Source organism: Temnothorax longispinosus, chromosome 7 (genome assembly GCF_030848805.1).
Source record: "Temnothorax longispinosus isolate EJ_2023e chromosome 7, Tlon_JGU_v1, whole genome shotgun sequence".
Classification (NCBI taxonomy): domain Eukaryota; kingdom Metazoa; phylum Arthropoda; class Insecta; order Hymenoptera; family Formicidae; genus Temnothorax; species Temnothorax longispinosus.
The window spans coordinates 15573714-15595569 of NC_092364.1; the positions used below are offsets into that span (position 1 = coordinate 15573714).

The 21856-nt window shown below is 38.9% G+C and overlaps 1 protein-coding gene across 3 annotated transcripts in view; it reads left to right on the forward strand.

Annotated features, from left to right (window-relative positions):
- The window catches only part of LOC139815697 (UNC93-like protein), a 54824-nt gene that overhangs the window by 24137 nt on the left and 8831 nt on the right, over nucleotides 1-21856 (forward strand). For all 3 annotated transcript variants that reach the window (XM_071782780.1, XM_071782779.1, XM_071782778.1), the window contains exons 3-5: nucleotides 2588-2819; nucleotides 14354-14516; nucleotides 21212-21479. In XM_071782780.1, coding sequence (XP_071638881.1) covers nucleotides 2588-2819; nucleotides 14354-14516; nucleotides 21212-21479 — 663 coding nt within the window. The remainder of the gene's footprint in view (nucleotides 1-2587; nucleotides 2820-14353; nucleotides 14517-21211; nucleotides 21480-21856) is intronic.

The following is a 21856-nucleotide window of genomic DNA, read 5'->3' on the forward strand; positions in this document are numbered from 1 at the left end:
TTTATTCATTTATTGCATAAAGTATAATACGTATCTTTGCAGTTTGCAATTTGCATGATTGGACTGAACGATTTCCGCACGTATCTTCGTGCGTGTTCGCTCGACAACAGCATTAAAAAGTGGACATTTCCGACAATTGGTGACGATAGTGGAGAGAATCACGACGTAAAACACGACGTAATATTATTAGCTCCGGTGAAAGTTCCTCTGGTCGGCCGCGCACGTATTAGTCGAATGTAGATTTCAGAATGTCGATAGGTCTTACTTAGAGCCATCGATTAATTCCTATCCCGGAAAGAGTGCTGGAACATCCGTGTGAAATTATACGAATAACAAAATTCCCGGCACGCCGCGGCGATAGAAGATGAAAGTCGTGCGCGTCAGTAGTTCCGGTCGATGATTTAACCGGCGAGAAGCGCACGGCCGTTAATTTTTCGCGGCAGCGTAACGCTCGCCGCAATTTGCGCCGGGCGATTTCTCGACACACTCGGAAAGGCTTTATCGTCACGTAAACGCGCATACTTTGTTACACATTATATCACACGCACGAATAATAGGCATATGTACATACGAACGACCGCACGTTGGCGCTTTCGAGCAAATTGTTGCACCTCGGTGCGCGACTCCTAGTCGACTCCTAGTATCCGACTCGACTCGACACGTCGAATACCAACGAGATCTTTCGAGAAGGTTCCGCGCAAACGAGCGCATTCGAACGCATATCGTGCGCTTCCTCATTGACGACATGTGTGCGTGGGCCGCGTTTGTACAGCTCTCTGCATGGGAATTTCTTTCTCCGGTTATTCGCGAGCATTTCTCCGAGCTGCGTTTCGCCGATCGGTTCGGTAATCCCGCTTGTTAGCGAATAAGCATTAAATTTTCAACAGGACCCACTGTCGGGATCAAAATAACTTTTATGACAACCTAAAATGCACACGTGAACACGGTAAGAACAGTACGTTAATGGCATGCTTTATCCGTTTATCGCGGGATTTCTTCGCGTTTGCGTGAAGCGCGTGCACGAATCTTCGGGCAGAATCGTAAGGACGACTTCGCAATCTCGGCTGTCTTTTAACGGCGATAATAAAGCAATCAGAACACGCTAGGTTGCGATGTCTATTGCATCCCTGTCAGAGGTAACCAGGTGTGATTTACATTCGGCAAAGGTCTCCTCCGGCTTCACGCGCCGTGAATAAAGGTACAGAATTACGCGAATGGATTCCACTATACACGGGTGCAACCGTGACCTCGATGTTACCTCCATCGGGACGAGCCGACGCGCATAATCGATTTTTCGATCGTGGAAAGGCAAGGCGTAGCGTGCATAATGCGCAAAACCCGCGAGTCCGCAAAATCGATTAGGAAAGAGTCTCGGTCGACGGTGAAATTCGCCCATGAAGTATTGATTTACGAAGTGTCCAGCTCCACACACGTCGCGTCTCATTCTCCTCGGCGTTCCGGCTCTCTCACGAGACGGTTTCCGGTACGGCGTAACAGATCGACCTCTCGACCTACCGCTCTCCACACACACACACACACACACGTTCGCCGCGCGAGTCTTCGAGCACCCGCTTCGAACCGGCATAATCGACTTGGTAATAAATTGTTACGCGTTCCCTGCCTTATCCGAGTACACGCATTGCAGTTGCCAGGCAGATCCCACGCGTCGATATCTTCCTACCGATTTTATTTCTCGACCGTGATGTATATGACGGTGATAAAACAGTCTCCGTACTTTACGTTGCGAGGACAAACTCAGATTTTGAACTTGTAGAATGGTAAAAAAAAACTATAATTATGCTGAACGTGCAATTAATTCATTGCTAATCGCTAATTAAGATCACTCAAATTCTGTATTATTCTTTCTTAGTCCTTTCATTAACAATCGTGTATTCAGTAAAAAAGAGTCATTGTTGTTAAATCATTTACGTGCATACTTTTAAGTTTGAAACATCACAATAATCTGCGATAATCGCTTTTTTCTTCCAGAAGCTTAACATGAGAATAGCTTGACATGTAAACTGCTGCGAAATGTAAAGAACAATCATTATTTTTGAGTCGTTTGCATAAGTTAAATTAACTCTTTTTTTTACATTTAAAAAAAAAAAAAGTTTGAAAAAAAAAAAACCATTTTCTTCAGTACAACGAGAGATGACAGTTCTTATATGTTAAATACATTAAACTACATGTATTTACATACATGTATGAATTTTATATTATATATTTTATAGGTTTTTAGATTATTTAATGCCAAATAGTAAAAATGAAACTATATAGCATAAATAGTCGTAATTCTCTTTAATCTCCACCCACAAACTTGCACTAGAATAAATCTGATTTTTTGTTTGTAAATTACAAAAGACTTACTAGTAAGTATTAAAAAACATTTTATTTAAATCGAAATTAAGTTACTTGTTAGCAATAATAAATAAAATTTAATATACATTTTTAAGTTTAAAAACAAATGCTCTCAAGTTTCCCCGGTCGCTGTGGCGTTTTTCTTTTTTAATTAAATTCGAAGAAATTCAGAGAAAGCGCGAACGTTCGCGAAGACCACTCACGATCAGAGATCACTTTCAAATTGCAGTATTAACCGATGGCGGTGCTGACGGCGGCGGCGGCAACAACACAACAAGTACAATCAACAGCTGGGACAAAGTCAAGCTGTGCGGCGCGGATTTCTGCGTCATTGGCAACAAAGGCCACGAGAACCTGGACCGACCACCAGAGTCGGAAATCTACGAGATCTCCGCGATCTATCTCACGTGCGTTATCATCGCGGTGATTATCGTCGCTCTCTTCGTCGATCCTCTCTCTAGGTGAGTGCCGAATATACGGGAACGAAAGTCGCCGGTCGGGATGTTAATCGCTCGAGAGTAGCTGGTTTTTATCGCTTACCAATATCAAGTCTCGTCATCGTAATACCTCGCGACGGAATAGCACGTACAAGCAAGGACAGGCTAGTCGTTGAGAAACGTTAGAGAGTAGTCGGGCTTGATAAACCTGTGGTTCTCTACTCCTCCTACAAAGACTTTTATTTTATAATTAGAGATAACGCGCCGAATGTTAATTAGTTGATCGGATTTACATATTTATATGCACAGTGTAGCCGTATCAACTTGCGATCGTCAATAATGCTTCAATAAATTTTCAGTGAGTGCTGCTATTAAAGCACTAATGTTTAATGTATTACAAATTGCCATCAATATACTAATTAGTCATTTATTTCGCTCAAGAAGAGATAAAGCTAGGTATATATAAAAAGATATTTTTCCTTTTAGATTAGTATAAATTAGTATAAATAAAAAATTATAAATATATATATAGTACATCAAGAGACACGGTAGTGTCTCGTGCCAAGTACACGCGGAGCGAGACCGATTTGAAAAGACCTGAGAATATATTTTTTTTATTCTGAATCAATAACTCTTTGGTGAAAACTTAAAGAAAGTTTTAACTTGAATTATTCAACATTATAAGTGAAAATTTAATTTTGCTTATATAACAAAATTTTATTTTAATATTAAGCGGGAATTTTAATGCATATATTTAATTCAAGGCTTAATTGTTAAGGTATCTGTCATTGAAAGTATATAAGTTACGAGAGAAATGATAATCTTTATTCAGATTTTTATTAAAACAAATTAGAAAGCAAAATAGAAAGATCCCAAATTAAATGTTGCATATTCTCCATTCACTTTTATTTCTTATATGTATATCTTTTATAATATGCATCGCTCGTCGCTCCTTTAAACATTTATTCTGCGAGATATTAGTTAGATTATTCTACTAATAATACGATTGCAACACATCGGATTACTTCCAGTTTGCAAAGCAGTTAACGAATTAGCGAATGTTTCTCCGGTACTCCCAGATAGACGAAACAAATACCTTGCTCCGTATGTCTACTCCGATATCGATCTATGTGAGTAGGATGCAAAATCCGTTCGCCACAAAGAGGTTTATAATTGCACGTTGAGTCAACAATGAAGCTTACTTGCAGAGGTAGAGCATGTCGTAATTATGCGCCGCATGAAAGGTGACATGCACGGGATGTAACGGAGGAAGCTGCCTCTATCAATCGTACCAGTCTGTCTTATCGGTGCGCTCAATCACTGACAGTGATATATTTTATCCGCGATTTTGCACTGAATTACGCGGCTCAAACTGTCATCGCCCGTATACGGATCGTTTTACGGATATATGGCGGTGTCACGCGATCGCGTTGTATTCTCGTCGCTCTGTTTCCAAGAATAAACGGCCGAACGGAGTGCCGTTGGGAAGAAAAAGATTTTTCTTCCCAATTTGATAAGAACGGGACGTTTGTTTTCGTGGCGATGTCATTGACCGTCTGCGGCCGAGAAAACGAAACGCGTAAAATCGCTTCGCCAGAAAATTAGCAAGGTAATTGAAATCGCGAGAAGCTCTTATTTAATCGACGCCGCTTCTCAGAAATCACTGCATAAAATGCAATTTGAATCTTTTCAATCTGCATCTTTTTAAATTTGCCATGCGATATATACCTACAGTTTCCCAGGAGAAGGAAATTTATTCATCAGATTCGCGTTAGTGAAGAAGTTGACTCACGTTCTCTCTCTCTTTCTACAACAACCAATTATAGTTACACTCATCGCGATTACCATGTTACCAACATTACGCGGGTTAACAGATTATTCGAAAAATCTAAAAATTGTTTTAAGCAGCCGTCTCTTTTCCATCAATTTTTCAAAGACGGCGAGCAACCAAGTTATAGCTGTTTTCACGGTAGATTGTCAGCGATTACTGGTATGCGACTGTATCGTCGACGACTTATCAGTGGAGCGTACGTGAAAATTGAGAAGCAGAAGACATGTCGAGTTATTGCGGTATTACGAAACGCAGCTTGATAGACATGATCCGCGAAACATCAGCCCGAATTTCCTCTCCCCTAGCCCCGCCGTTTCGGGATAGCTGTAACCATTGCTCTGCTTATGATTGCGAAATAGCGTACATCCGACAGGATGCGCCGGCGGTTGCATAACGCTACATGTAGCGTGAACCGTACTTATTAAAAGTCGGTAAGTTTCTGGAGGCTCGCGTTGCGTCAACGCTTATCCTTCAGCGTGCTGTAAAGCAACGCGACTAGTTTATACTGGGGAAAAAAAAAAGATCTTTGCATTTTTTTACATCGATTACCGAGAGATAATTAATTTGCAACTTACGATTCAACGCGGCTTCTCGCTTATCGGAAACCATGGTAAAAAAAAATGGGCGGTAACCATGGTCGGACGGCGTAAAAAGTTGATAAGGCAACTGAGTTGATAAGGTTACTGAGTGTACCAACCTTGATGCTAGAATTAACAATTCTAGAGATATATTTATTACGTACCGTAACAAAACAGAGATATTATAGTTAGCATTGAATAAAAGGTTCGCCTTATGGACGTGGAAAACATAATTCTCTTTTGGGCAACTGACGAAATAATTATCGTATTCGTAATTAATTGCAGGAAATGTATAAATCTAAAATATATTACGCAATGGCTAAATACTAATAACTTTAAAAAGGAAATAATTTTTGATAATGCAGCGGCAATGACGATGCGCTGATACGTCCAGTCGCATTTACGGTCAATTTCCGCAAACACTTGCGCAAATACTTTTAGACCTTTTAGTTTAAATATATTGCACGATGCTGAATAATGCCGGATGTATCCCAATATTATTCACGCCGTTTCGTTTTCTGTCACCGATAAAATCACTCTCTCATATTCATCCTGTCGCGGGGTGATGCGCAAGGACACGTGTCCGTCCGGATGTAGGCAACTCTTAATGATACGTTGCCCGCCAAATTATTATCGGACCGAAGATTAGATTGCGACTCAATGTTACAAAGTCCTCGGAAAATACATGCCTCGGTCAGGTGCGCACGGCGCTCTGACGCATACTAACTACCCCGTTCGCAATTAACATGGTCGATCTTCCGACGCCGAGATACAAATCGATAGAAATTAGACGCTAAAGGCCCCCGCACAATGAAAAATATAAGGAACAAGGAACAGATATTATAGCAATTAGAAATAAAAAATCGGGAATAAAGCTGGGTGTAGCATTAATACACGGCTTCCGATAGGTTAAAAATCTATTGTCTGTTTTATTCCCTGTTTCCGTTGCCTGTATACTTTTTATCGTGCAACTTTATTTTTGATTCTTTAGTTCTAATCGCTAATATCTTCCTTGTTCCTTTATATTTTTCATTGTGCGGAGGCCTTAAGGGGATCCTATAGCGAAGGCCGAACTTCCTCGACGTCGGTAATGTCAACATTTCTAATCCTGTTTTCTATGTTATATATCTATGTCTGTCCTTGTCTAACCAGAGGCATCTGTCTTTGTTCGATTGCTGCGCCATCTCTCGCTACACGCAATACTGCTTATCCTGTCAACCTAAATGTGCTTTTGCTTAATAAAACTTCATTTTACGGAATCTTTTTTTCTAGACGATGAATCTTAGTTTTATTTACACGATATTGTTCCTACATGTTGCCCCTACGTCGCCCTGGTGTCATTATATATATATAAACTGCAGTAATTTTGTTATTGTCGTTAGATGACAGTTGTATGTGCCCAAATTAGTAAAATTTTTAATTTTTTTTCGTTCCCGATATGAAATCGTACAACGCGATGTAGATTTTTGTGCGTACTTTAATTCTAGACCAAAAACTTGCAATTCTGTAAAGCCAATTCAAAAATTCCTTAAAATGAAGAAATGTCGGTAACTACCGCCACTATAGGATCCCCTTAATGTAGACGTATTAACGACAATCTTATCAAAGACGGAGGAGAAGAAAAACGCGCCATCCTAAGGTCTTGTTTCCTGTCTGCACACTTGAACGATCCGTTTAATGAATTGTTTTTATGGACAGCTGTATTGAAATGTGCGTTTACGCTTTTCACGCGCGACATCAAGGCTTCGTTCAATGCAACTCTCTCATAAATCAGCCGGCTCGAACTTCTCGCGCAGAAGGAACAAACGTTGGAGCATCACGCTCGTAATTACATTGAATTAATAGATGCTATCGTGTCGGATTTATTCGCAGTTGTAATTATGGTGTTACGTTTCCATGACTTCCGCGACGACAGATTCTCATTGTTTCTGTTCGCCGCTGTGTATAGGATTTTGCGGTCTTCTATGCTATTTAATTTAATTCTTCCGCGGTTTTGACTAACATAACTTCCTGTACGTAAACGACGAGCGTAATCATCTCTTAATACCTTAACCTACATAACGTTTTTTTTATACTTAATAACCAAATTAATTATGCCCGCGCGAAATCTTTTTATATAATAATTTATCACAATGTGAAGAATGATATAAATATATACGATAGCTGCACAATATTTTTTATATTGCACCATAATTTTTGAAATTTCTTGTAGATATTATTGAAAATTAATAATCCATAAAAATTAAAAAATTTCTGTATATCTTGTAACAAATCTGCCCATTTTTTCTGTTTTGATGAATAGTTGCTAAAATTTTTTATAATTTTATTATTTTCTGGATTGCGATAGGTTGAAAACTACCTTTGAGATTCTCCATCGTAGTTCATGCTCGATCTTTTATCATTCTAACGGACGAATTTGTCCGGAACTATGTAATACTATACTTAAACATCCTTAACTGCTGGGAAAATTTACGGCCGCAGAGCCAGTAATTCGCGAATTGTTTTTTCGCAAGGTCGCGCCTCTTCTGATTTACGTGTGTTAGCGTAGGTTTTCGATAACGAGAAACACACGGTGCCAGCTCGACGAAAAGAGAAGCGACGATAAAGCAACGCCCGTACTTGTCCTCACCACGTATACGGTGATCCAGAAGTACGTTGTGTGATACTTTTGACCAGGAGGGATTTTTCCACGGTCTTTGACGTTTGCCTTTAACAAAAATTCTAAGCAAAGTTATTATTTATTGTAATTTTCTAATTGCTTGTACTTAATGTTTTGATCGAGTCAGAAAAAATGTAGCTATCAAAGCGAGAATTATTTCAAGATTAACTATAGAAAACGAGACTTTAATTATTTATGTGTTGCTCTAAATTTTAATTCGCCAAAAAAGTCTTTAATTTTAAATTGCTTAATAAGCGAACACACACACAAATAAAGGCATAATCAATTTTTAAATTAATTTACATCAATATTTGTAATCGAGAGAAAAGTATCACAGGAGACACTCTGTATTGCATTTATCGTAGTTCGCAGCGAAACGAATGTATCTAGGACGTGCGACGGCACGTACCGATACAACTTCTCATGTGCTGCTCGTGTGCTCGCTTAAAATCTGTTGTCAAATAGCACTTCTTCGTGTTATCGTTTTTCAAGCGAAAAATATATTGCTCTCGTGTACAAACGCATATGCATGCATGCATGCATAAGAACAAAAATCGCGTAAAAATAGCAAAAGTTTATGCTGCTCAAATCAGAAACCTTATATTATAATTTTATATACGTTATATACTTTTTACAATCTTACATCGAAGAAAAATTTTTATATTACGCTTTTATTCGTGATTTTTGTGTATCATTGGTTTATCTAACCCGTGCACACATATATGATTTTTCGGCGCAGTCTCAGTTAATGCATTCCCGTATTTTTCCATTAACAATTCTTCGGAGAGACAGGCTCGTGCCAGTGTCTAAATCACAGTGTCTCTTTCCGCTTCTCTTTCTATCTCTCTCTCTCTCTCTCTCTCTCTCTCCGAGCATTAAAATCTCACGATTGCCGACGTTGGACGTTGCGTAATCCGCGAACCGATGCATCACGATGCACGAGCTGCTGCCGCGCTTCATTCATGCGATCGTTTACGAAGATACCCGCTGCCGTTCGATAATCGCCCACGATGAAACGCAGCGCGCGATCGTACAGCGCGCATAATACCGGTGTAGTTAGGAAAACTGACGTTTCCCTCGCTCACGTATCCCTTTCCGGTTGGCTCGGTGCATATGCATGCCGCTAATTTGCCCTCGGTCGTAGTCGTAGATAGATAGATATGTACGCTGAGGCACCAAGCAAAGGTGTATATAAGTATATAATATGTGTATATTATTATTATTATTTATCCGCGTGTTACGGAGGATCAAGGAACACTTGACTCACTTTCGATTTCCGGTACAGACCGCTTCGACGTCCTAAATGCGTTGCATGTCTGCTCGCGAGTTTCTCGATGCGTTACAAGCATTATTATTAGCCGTGATAATCTTCGGTAAATCCTTATTAATTAGCAAACTAATTAAACGTTTAGATTTAAAGAGAAAAATTATTTCATCACTATATAAGAAAATATAGAAAGAGGTAAAATTCTACGAAATGCTATCATTTAACGCAACACGTATTAAATATTTAATTATATCTTTTTGAAATTGTAAATCGATACTTAAGAAAATTAATATATCTTTATTTTACATTATTTTAAAATTATAGAGAATTAATAATGGAAAATTAATTTTTATAAATATACACCTGAGATATGAATGTAATATCGAAGTATAGAAGTAGTATTATGATTAAAACACGGCTCTTTTAGTTATTAGTTCTCTAAATGAAATGCATCATTGACACGCTGACGACTTCGAGATAATAGTAATGAACCTGTTTGTCGAGTGCAGTTGCCAGTTTGCTAACGCACAGCAGTAAACGTGACTACATCGCTGCAACTCGGCTGGCGACATCATTAGGAGAAAGACAATCCTGACCTGCATAACGTTTGCCACGTTGTCGAGGCAGGCGAACCGCAGAACGAGACCGCGGCGGTCGTAAATTATTGAAATCGATGTACTAATATGCAAGTTATGTACATTTCCTTTTGGGAAATCAATTTAGTTTTGCATGTGTTATAAGTTGTATAATAATAAATAATTAAATAAGCCAGTTTCTCTCGCTTCTTTTCGAAATTTGTACATTTTAATCAGACGGGTAATAATTAAATTTATATATTTTTATACATATAATGATTATATAATACTTTTCAAATTTTTAAATTTAATTCTTCCGTGACGAAAGAAAAGAGGAAGAGTCTTTAACATCGGTTTTAATTAATGTGCCAAACAAGGTCACTGCATGGTTAAACTTTCTCTTCGAAACGTATTGTCCATAAAATATCGAAAGATCTGAGCGTCGTGGATGCACGTTATCAATCTCTCTTTCTCTCTCTTTTCTCCCACCGTCATTCGTCTTAATGACAGCATCGTCCGTGATGTCTGCATATTACGGGGGGTATTACGTAAGAGGCGAGTGTATTAGATCTGTACGCAGATCGCGGCCGCGGCGAGACGTCTCCGTTGCCGCTATCTTCCATTCGCATTGCTTCCAAGGCTGCGCCGTAACGGTTCAGGTCTAGTCTGTGGAAACGTTGGAAAGCGCGGCGGAAATATGCGCACGTGAAGATGCAACTTCGGTTGAAAGAGACGCAAGAAGAAATTCTTAAACTACAAAACACATAAATGTTTCCATGGCCGACTATATATAAAAATTGTGCACGATCGATAAAGAACGCGAGGAGAAAAATTAATAATCACAATTATTATAACACTTTCTTACGAGCGGATCGAGGAAAGTCGTCGAGATATTGACCGGAATTGCAGTTCATTAAATTGTTCAAGATTCTGAATTATGTATCTGGATTAACGCGCGGCGACTCGTGCGTGCATAAATCCGCTCGCGGTTTTCGCGAAGCGTGTATAATACCCGTGCACCACCGATTCGCTCTGTTCTCTCCGTGCGAAAGAGGCTGTGATTTTCGAGCGACGTCGTGTCGCGTGAATTGAAAGAAATTATACGAGTACGAATCAAACAGATCTTCCGGGATTTGGAACGACTTAATTGCATCGCGTCGTTCGCGCATGTGACGATCGGAAATACTAGCATATTATTGATGGCGAAGGATCTTTTCTTCTGGTGACAATGAGGCATAAAACGATTACGAATTGAATTTGACAGCTTCAAAAAATCCATACTATAATTTTTCTAAATAATTTATCTTTTCAGTACTAATCCCTTTTTGAGCAAAATATCAGTGGCGATCGTGGCGTATAGAAATGTGCGCTGCTCTAAGACCCTTTAAAGCTGGTCTACAACCTTGCTTTAAAGGATATTTAAGCTCTAAGCTATAAGAAATTGACCAATCACAATCGAGTATTCTCCTCACATTCCATTGTGATTGGTCAATTTCTTTGGCTTAAAGCTTAAATATTCTTTAAAGCAAGGTTGTAGACCAGCACTAATGAGCCAAAGATCCGAGTTCAAATCCGACCAAAAACCGTCGGTTTTTATTCGATCGCTATCTCTCTGGTGATGGCAACTCACCAAGAAGAACCTCTCTGCATTTGGTTTCACTAATTCTTTGAAATAAAAAAGTGGTATATATACTATTGTACTACACTGTACTACACAACATACATCAGCGTATAGTTAGAATTCTATACGCTATATGTTGTGTTGTATTATATGTATATAGTATAATGCCGCTTTTTTTATTTCAAAGAATTAGTGAAACCAAATTCTATACGCTCAATAGAATTCTAAGTAATTATATTGAAAAGAAAGATAAATAAAATAAGATAACTCCGTTTATGTTAAAGATTATTACTGTACCCAAATTGAAAACTAACTTTGTTCTTAATTGATATTACAGCCTCGAATCTCGAAAGAAGGAATAAATAGCTTGATGATTAACATTGTAAGGTTTAAAAGTAGCGAACGAAAATCGATCTAGCTGACACATATAGAAACGCGGAAACTGCAAGACGGCGCCTCTCGTCAATTAAATAGTCATCATCCAAGCAATTTTATCGCTGGAAATCCTTCTCAGAAATTAATATGTATTCCTCTAGAATTCGTGGCACGAGATGTATAATTTAAGCTATATTATTCATTGCTTTTGCTTAACGATCGAGATGTTCATCGCTTCGAGCAGGCTTATGATAATTTCTCTTTATTTTGACTCACGCGCGGACATACATTTGTATGTGTATGTGTGTAGGGCATCACGAAGAGATCAACGTACGAAAAAAACGTGACGTTTATAATAGTAATTCGTCTTTAGTTAGGTACGCATGATCGAGGCAAACGATCGTCCTCTTACCTGCGCCACGATCGTTCATCACGCTGTCAATATTGCTAGGCGCGATTATAATGATACGCGATTCGAGAGCAATATGGAGCAATCGTGCAGATTGCCGCGAAAGATACGCCGCCGGTGATCACGCCAAAGATCACGCTCTCTATGTCCATATCCTCTCGACGTCTCCTTCCGCCTGAAGAAAGACGCGTGTACCTGTTTTTGCGCAAGTGGCGATTCGTACCACACGCTCTCCGCGGCTGCCAACAGTGGCCGTGGCTTCGGCCGGGCCCAGAAAATCCAGCAAACGTGTTCTCAGGAATGCCGTCCCCCGAGGTGGAGAACATTTGCTGTCGAGCGTATGCCGAGTGTTTAGTGGCGTCGAGAGATTTATTTCACGAATTCTCTCATCGGACGGTGGTAACGGCCGTTACGCCGTCTCGGGGGCCCTAACTTCTCGCGGATCCTCAGGCGCATTACGTTCGCCTGGATTGTCAGCTAAATTTAGCATCGGGCTTATATTCGTCGGGTATCGCAATAATGACTTTCATTCCTGCGACATCCATTAATTCCGCGATATATATATGAGCTTTTAAGCGTCTTATTGTGTTCCAGAATATATTTGCTATAATAATGAGATCAAATTTTTTGTAATTTTGTAGATAAGTTTTAGATGAAATTCAGATGCTCTAACAATCCAATTATTATTCTGTGATAAGATGAAGAGAATTGACGAATCGAATGTCATGCAACAAGCTGTATTCTTTTAGCTTACAAAAATTTTTTATGTTAGGTTTGCCATTGACATTGAATATTCTCGCGTGAAAATATTGTACATAAGTTAAGTTTCGAGTGCGCATAGTTAATCTCAAAGTTTTCATTGACCAAAGTACCGTTCCGCGTGCGACTTTTACAGCGCGTAAATCTTTCAGACTGCGATCTTACTAAAGATTAGCACTTTGACCAACGCGAGAATGTTTTGACTTTTTTCCCTCGTTATCATATCGACGAAAAGTATCAGACACATATGTGCATGTCTTGCGTTAAATTAAATTAAATTCTCATACATTAAATTAAATTCTCTTATTAACGGAATTCTACCTACGTGATGAATTTTTTAGAATATTTTCGAATTAATGTACGTTGCCGACATTATTAAATACACAGTCATTCAACAGATTAATGTCAGCAAAAAAATTAACCTTTTATGTAAATCAATTTTCGTTTGTAATAATTAAGATATAATTTAAAATATTGATACCTGAAAAATACTGCGACAAAGTAGTCAAATTTCATATTAAATAAGAAAGATATAATTATTGTTTGGCCTCCAATCATTGATTTATTACGGATAATGTAGAATGTGAATCGAATCGTACGTCGCCCGATGTTCGTTCATCTAATCGTGACACAAAACGATGAATGAATACGGCTGGGACACGCGGCACCGTTCAATGGCAGTGGAAGTTTGCTAATTGCGCAACCTGTTTCCGCGTGGCTCGCGTTGCACGGACACTGAATAAGTACGCGGACGGTACAATCGCGATGATAATTAATCGCGGTCGTCATTAATCCCCATCCGAGCGAGCGCGCTCTTCCTCTTTGCGAATAGCGGCGCAAAAGTCTGCCGGAAAATCATACGTTCTAAGCGGCAGCCGATCATCATTGTTCATTCGCGTTTCCCGCTCTTTTGTTCGCCTGACTCTTGACTTATGCCGCATTACGTATGTACATCGTACGAAATTATGTTCGACGTAAAATATAACCGCAACCAAATTACTGTGGTAGTATATCATAGATAGTATACGTAGATGATATTGTCATCTCGAAATAAATTTTGAATAATTTTACATTTTGACAGACAGAAGAGAGAGAGAGAGAGAGAGAGAGAGAGAGGAAGAAAGAGAAGTCAGACACAAATGCTACGTGTTTGTAACGTGGTTGTTCTATACTGTTCATCTAAAATTGATTAAAATTGCACAGATTTTCCTGACAGCGGAAAAGCGAGTGAATGAGAATTCCTCCATTATCGCTGAAACGTATTATTTGATGAATCGCTCGACGGTTCGCAATGTTGTCTTCCGATATTCCAGGAAGACCGATTATTACGCACACTTGCTTCATTTCTGCACGTTTGCATCTAACCACGCTGGAAACTCATTGTGTTCGATAATAAGTCAATAAAACGAGGGAGCGATTATATTTTAACTGACTTCTCAAGGGGACGTATGTGAATGTTCATAGAATTCTTAATTGTCTTCCAGGTACGGCGAGAAGCAACGACGATCGGATAGCCAAGAATTGAGCGGCATCCAATTGCTCTCCGCTACGGCTTACCAGCTGAAGAAACCTTACCAGCAACTGCTGATACCCATCACGATATGGATCGGTATGGAGCAAGCTTTCATCGGCGCCGATTTCACGCAGGTGGGCTCTTCAAATGCATAAGCGAATTTTAAATAGCCCCCGTTCCATATTCTAAATCTGTCGACGTCAGCAATGTTGGAAACTTAATCATAGTTTCTAGTGAGAAACAGTTTCTAGATGAGATCTGTCGAGATTTGTTGGAAAGATAAATACAATATTATATATAAATATTTGAAATAATTGATAAAAATTTAATTTAATAGTTTTTTGCCACTGCACGCTTGTAATTTTTATAAGAGTTGTAAAAAGAAAACGATTCTTCTTGTTAGCGGAAAATATTGAATTTTTTACTCTCAAGAAAAGTTTAAAATGAATCTCATTTGCACAATTAACAATGATCTTCGTCAATCTAATGTGTAGTGAAATATGCAAACGAATTTATCACGGTAGATGGATTCAATCGTACGCATTAAAATGCGCGATACTTTCTAATGTCAGTTTCGATTGCGCTCGTCGACATATAAATCGACGCCGGTCCTCTCCCTTTCGCGCACATTGTAAACTGCTGTCGCCGATAAAACAATGGCATTCTATTTCGCAATCTACGCGGCTGTGCAGCGTGTATCGACCTTTTATTACCTCGCAAGCCCCGGATCCGGTGTTCTCGCGAGGCATTGATAAGGAAACGTCCTTGGCTTCGTACCAGGATCCAACATTAACGAAGCTGACAGTGACGTCAGCTCGGCCTGACTCCGTAATTATAATCCGAACTCGAGCCGTCGTCCCGCGGCGAAGAGACAAAAAAAACGACGAATAAAAAAGCGGAGTTCCGTATTCTCCTTTATAGCGTGGTTCTTTTCTTATTCTCGGGCACGTATTTATGGCGTTGCAGACCACGCTCGAAGATTTATCGACGCTGCCGCGTGATAACGTAAACCGCCGCGCGCGTAATTATTTGTCATGACGAACGACAGTCTCCGAGGAAACGGTAAAATCTCGACCGCGCACGAGAAATATTTCATCGTACAACGACAGACGTGTCGATACAAAAGCTGCCAGTAGTCCGTGCGAGAGCACGAAAAGGACATCCGGCGCGACGTCAGAGCTAGAATAACGATTCAATCGCGTCACGCGTTATTATTTCTTGCAGTCACTGCAGATCTGTTAATTGATTTATGGGCATATTTAACAAAGATATTCAAGTGCTTGACCACTTTTTATGTAAAATTATGTAACCATCTCTTATATAGCTCGAAAGGAATTGTCCTTTTCGGGATATATCCTCCGATCGGATCCCGAGAAGCTTTAACCTACTTCTCCGAGGAAACTCGAGGCTAAGAGAATATATATACGATTATAATGGAAGCCTCTGATCGGTCGTCGAGCTCTGCAACCGGTCGGTCTCTCTGTAGATTTTCTCTTTTTACGCGCTCTTTAACTGGCGCCGGAGTCTGTCTTTTCCCGATCCGGTCTTAAACTACCGCGACGACAGTCTTCGTTATCTTCGTTGATAGTCGAGTTCTCACTCGTGATGGAAGCCGGTAGACACTTTTCTTTTCCTCGGCACGGAAATTGCCGGCTAGGTTCGCGAAGCCGACGACGTGCACACGTGTCATATCCTTCTAGATCTTTTAATCCGCTTCAATCGTTGCCTCCGAAACGGAGATTTACCGCTCCAGCTCTACTTTCTACGAAATTAGTGCCAATTTCCGTTCGATATATAGATTCTAAGCTGGTTCTTATGTCTGTAAGGTACATTGACGTTATAAGTAATTTATCATGTCAGGCTTATTTACATCTTTTTACATGCTTACTACACATACAATTTATTCGAAAATCTTCATTCGTGATTGATAAGATAATTGGAGGAATGATAAAACAATTGAGAAACGTGTATGCTAGATTTTCAGTTTATCACCATTACGGACACATTGATATATCAACAGTAAAATAGTTTAATCTTTTAACTTTTTTATTTTATCCGTAATTATTTTATCTGTAAAGCGGAAAATAACGTTATCACGATAGAGTCACGTATACTTATGTATTTTTCTTCTCTACGAGGTCTTTCGCTCGATTTCTTTTCGCGCGTTATGCCTCGGATAGCGAGTCGCGATCAACAAAACGCAACGAAAGATCGATCTGGATCAGCTGGACACGCGCCAGATGTGGAACGCCGGTTTCTCGATGCGTGACGGCCACACGAGGACGCACGATCGTCCTCCGGAAACACGTGTTGTCGATTAGAGATATGGGATTTGCGAGAACGAAGCTTGTGTTAACTCTTTCAACGGTGACTTTATTGAAAAGTGAGTTACACGGAAAGTATATGATTAAAAAATCCGAGATTAATGGGACGCAAAAAGTCCATTACTAATGGGATATATATGCTTCATAAACCTGTATTGTTAGAAAGTATATTGTCTTAGATGTTTACGTAATAACAAGGTAAATTGAAAGATTTATTGCATTAGAAGCATTTTTTGTATCTAAAAAATTGTATTATGAGACGTATCACGTATATCTTTCATTAGACATGAAAGGATTAAAATATGCTACGAGATATTACCTCGCTATGCGGGCATTAAAATCCCCGAGCTTTGAGTCACGTGCGGTCGATCTTAATAAAACGAGAAAGTAATCTAAATTGTGAAACGATTTTTTTACACTTTGAGAGAAGAATTGGGAAAATACAGCAATATGTATCGAGATGTAATTAACTAAAAGTAATAGTAAAGATGAGTTAGACTGTTGCAAAGGAGAAAAATGATTAAATGTGTCACATGATAATTCTGTCAGATAGATTTAGAAAGTAAATATACTTTAATTAAGATTATACTTTAATTAACATATGCTCGCCATGAAAGCGACAAGAAGAGAAGAGATAAAAATTAAACTCGAGAGAAAAAGAAATAGACGTAGAAGAAAGAGACATTTATAGCAGACGTTTGATTTGTGTGTGTGTGTATCTGACACGTGAGTAAAAGCATTTAAAGTAATCAAACAAGAAGGTACTTGAAAAATACAGCAGGATGTAGCGCGATACTTATTTACGCACGGCATAGGAGGTGCAATTAAGAGCCTCTCTAAGTTGCCGGGCATACGGCGAAAGGAAGAAAGAATACGGCGGTAATCACTGGCCATGCGCAAATTAATCACTCCCGATTGGAAAGATGGATTTGCGTAATTTGCATGCTGTCTACCCGGTAATCGATCCCGTCCAAACGATATTCAGTATATCCTTACGTTCTCTCGGACGTTACAAATACTTACGGTATCCCGTGACTGTGGGCAAAAACACGCCTCGGATCGGCGTCGAGCAGCCGCGAGTCTGCCGATTTTTTGCGATACGATTATGATTAAGCTACTACGGTTTTAACGGATCAGTCTTTTCTTATCTCCGAGCGCTTCCGAGCTCCAGCAGGTTCTTTAGAATTTTTTTTCTTTTTATAATGACCAGAATATGTGGTATTTTTTATATAAAGATTGTCTTTGCGAGATCTTGTTCTATATAACACTTGGAAAATAATATTCAAAATAACATGAGCCACTTTAGGCTGCTGGATAAGTTTTGCATTTCTTTTAAAATAAAATGCATTAAGAATATATACCTATCGTACTTTCCATGCATTAGTTTCCGATCACTTTTATGTAAAGGTAGGTTTATACGAAGGGTTAAGTACATTTTGTCAGACATTAATAATCTAGATGGAAATTACAAAAAGAGCCTGAGAGTTTCACGTAATGGACTGGAATTAATCGGAGAAGGTCGCGCATCTCGGGTGAACCCTTTCATTATTGAGCGACCCTGCATCACGGCAAAAACAGCCTCCGGTTCGTGAGTCGCGACTCGTTCGAAATTGGTTCGCCGACAGGTCGTACGACGTCTTCGACTCGGGGTACCAGGTAATTGGGCAATTAAACTCGCGCTCCGAGGGAAAACGAGACGAAGAGAGAGAGAGAGAGAGAGAGAGAGAGAGAGAGAGAGAGAGAGAGAGAGAGAGAGAGAGAGAAAGAGAAGAAGGAAGAAAAAAGTGAGGAGAACGTGGTGATTGCAGGTTTTTGCTGAGTCAGCTGTGGCGCTCTGGACCTGTTATAAATAGCTCGGCGAGCTTATTCTCGCGCCGATCTGCCGATACCGCTTCCATATCTGGAATCTCGCGTGTACCAGTATTTCTTCACGCCGCACACCGGTGCGTGCACGCGTATGCGTGCACGTGTCGCGGCCACCGCTCGATCCGGTCCGATCTCGTGAACGCCTCGGGACACACATAAGTCCATTCAAACGTTCGCGGATGTCGTTCGGCGGAAAATCGCACAGAAGTATTAAAAGAATGCGATGATACATTTCGAGTTCAATGAAATTGTACGCTGCTCGACCCCGAAGGAAATGTTAATCGCGAATTGACGCAATCTGCTGAGAAGTTAATAAAATGCATTTTTATGTGCATAATTAAACTCTCCTGATTTTAAAAAATTTTTTTGGACATTTTACTAAAACGTTTTATTTAGAATTTTATGAAGTAAGCAGCAGAAATAATCATTACTTTCGAAGAAATGACTTGTCGATTTATCAACTGTAAATTTATCACTGGACAAAGCAGTGAAATTTGTTTGCCAATAACTTTTTTTATTAAAAAAATTTTTTTTAAGATGTTTTGAATATTTACTTATTAAATGAGATAGTAGCTCACCTTGGGAGCCGCGGATGATATAATATGACATGTATTATGCATGGGAAAAAGAACTGTTCGAATGCAGATGCATTTTGAGAAAAAGATTGCTTCAATCCATCAACGTAGTACACTCCGTGTTGAGTTCTTACGTTGAAAATGCCGCTGCAAATGCAAAATAATTTTTGTACACGGTATAAAAATATCAGCGGATATTACACGTGTGGTATCATAAATAAATCACTTCGCTCTTTTAATATCCACCTGAGATTATACAATCCATGTATTAATGTAACACAGGAAGGATTAAAGACACGTTATTTTGTGCAATAATGCGGCCGTGACGTTCAAAATGACGGCGTATTCGCGATTAAACGTTAAATCGCCACTTGATCGCGAGACGTTAAATGTCCTTCGGCATGGCTGCGAGACGCCGCCGTAAAAATTCTGACTCGAGATTACGAAGGGCGTCCTGCGTTTAAGCGAGGGGTATTTACGCGTTAACGATCGGCCCGGAATGATCACGCGATAAATGCGTTTAATGCACCTTCTATCATTCGAGATAGCGTTGTAAATGTAAGTAAATTAAAAGGAATGCCTCGTTTGAGATTAGTGTATTTGGCAGTTAAGACGCTCGAGAAGATACGACGCCCGCATCTTGCGAGAGATCGCGCGTGGATAATCACGTATTTATGACACTACTTTACATTTAATTTCTACAAAAAAATGTATAATAATCACTGGCAGTTCCTTATCTCAGCTTTAGATCTTAGTGATATATTTTATATCGGAATAATGCCCGGAATGTAACAAGCGCCGCACGAAATTAAACGTTTTTACGAAATGTTTAATGCCATGATTTTGGGGTGGGCAAACGAACATTTTATACAGCTTATAAATCAAGTTTAATCCGCTTTATGATTAATAGTCGATGTTTAATAGTACGTCTACAATTATTCTTTAAGTCCATCATTACTCTTTTGCATTAATCATTTTCAGTGTAATTCCAGAAGTAATTCCAAATGTTATCTTGCTCAACGTAACGTCAGATTTTTTTCTTTAATTATAATGCCCCAAAATATATTTTTATTTTCAACACAACGTTATCAATTATCATTCTTATTTTAAACAGAAATAATCAGATATGATCAAATAGTCCTAGTATAATATTGGAAAAGAGTATCCTTGTAATGCTCTCAAGGATTCAAGGATATGTGTGTGTCTACGTTTTCGGAGTTTGGTAATTCTCTTGAGTTATAATGAATTTAGAGAGAGATGAAATACGTAAAAAAATTCACAAAATGAAAAAGTTTTTTAACTCAATCTCAGTCATCTTATTATGTCAGCAATGATGACTGATGGGATTATAATAACCCCTAAATGCATCCGAAAGCAATAAATTGACATCAGCTTTTTTTCAGAACAAGCGCATCGTTATACATAGAAAAGAAAAGTATTTAGTAATCTTTTACTTGTATAATATTCTTAATAGTATGCCATTCGAACCGGCCAATAATCATCTTTGTTTTGTAAACTATATTAACATACATATAAATCCCGTTATGTGTAGAAGCAACAGAAATGAAAGAGACTGATTACATCTCGTGGATCTTGTGATTTGACTTATGCTATACAATTTTAAGACATATCTATAGCGTTACTATGTTTATATCAGAAATATTTTTATATTAAGGAGAAAGAAAAAAAAGTTTAAAATCATCATTTATTGTAAATTATTATTAACACTGTTTCCTTCCAAGATGTCAATCAACTTCTTTCATTTTCGCATCTTTACATTGTCTTTATAACAGATTTTAATACAATCTCTTTACAATCTCGATAGAAAATTTTAAAGTAACAAAAAATTAATTCTGCTATTATATATTTGCTTGACATTTAACGGGAACTAAAAGTTGACTCATTTTTAGTTGCAATTTTCTTTAAAGTTTTATTGGTGTATCGTGTTCCAGCTATCTAATATATCAGAAATCTTCATTCGGACTCGGAATACCGTAGACTGTCTTCAGCGAATTAAAAGAAAGGAAAGACATTAAATTGAATCCTTTTGTGTCTGCTTTCTAGGCATACATCTCCTGCGCTCTGGGCGTCCACAGAGTCGGCTATGTCATGATCTGCTTCGGGGTAGTCAACGCCGGCTGTTCCTTGCTATTCGGTTCATTAATGAAATTCGTCGGCAGACAGCCACTGATGGCATTGGGGGCCATTGTTCACGCCTCTCTCGTGGTGGTTCTCCTCATGTGGAAGCCTCACCCCGACAATCCCTATATCTTTTTCTCGGTCTCGGGACTGTGGGGTGTGGGCGATGCCGTGTGGCAGACACAAGTTAACGGTGAGTATTTATCGCATTTTACATGTTAATGTCAACTAAAATATTGCGAGGCAAAAAAAAGGCGAAAAAAATTTCTTATACGTGATAAAAGAGATTGTGCTGAACGTGTGGAAAGAGATTTCGCAGAACTGTCAATATTTTAAATATGCCAATTTTGTTATGTTTATTTTAATTAAAGTAATTAATAAGTGTTATTAAATTAATTATCAATTTAATTATGTGATTGTACTATTCTAGCTTTAGTTTGAAACTGTGTCTCAAGACCGTAAATAACGGCGCGTAGTTCACTGACGCGAAGAAATGTACATAATAAATTCACGCGAATAATATTATTAGGCACAAAAGATCTAGCCCGATCGTATAAGACTTATTTCTAT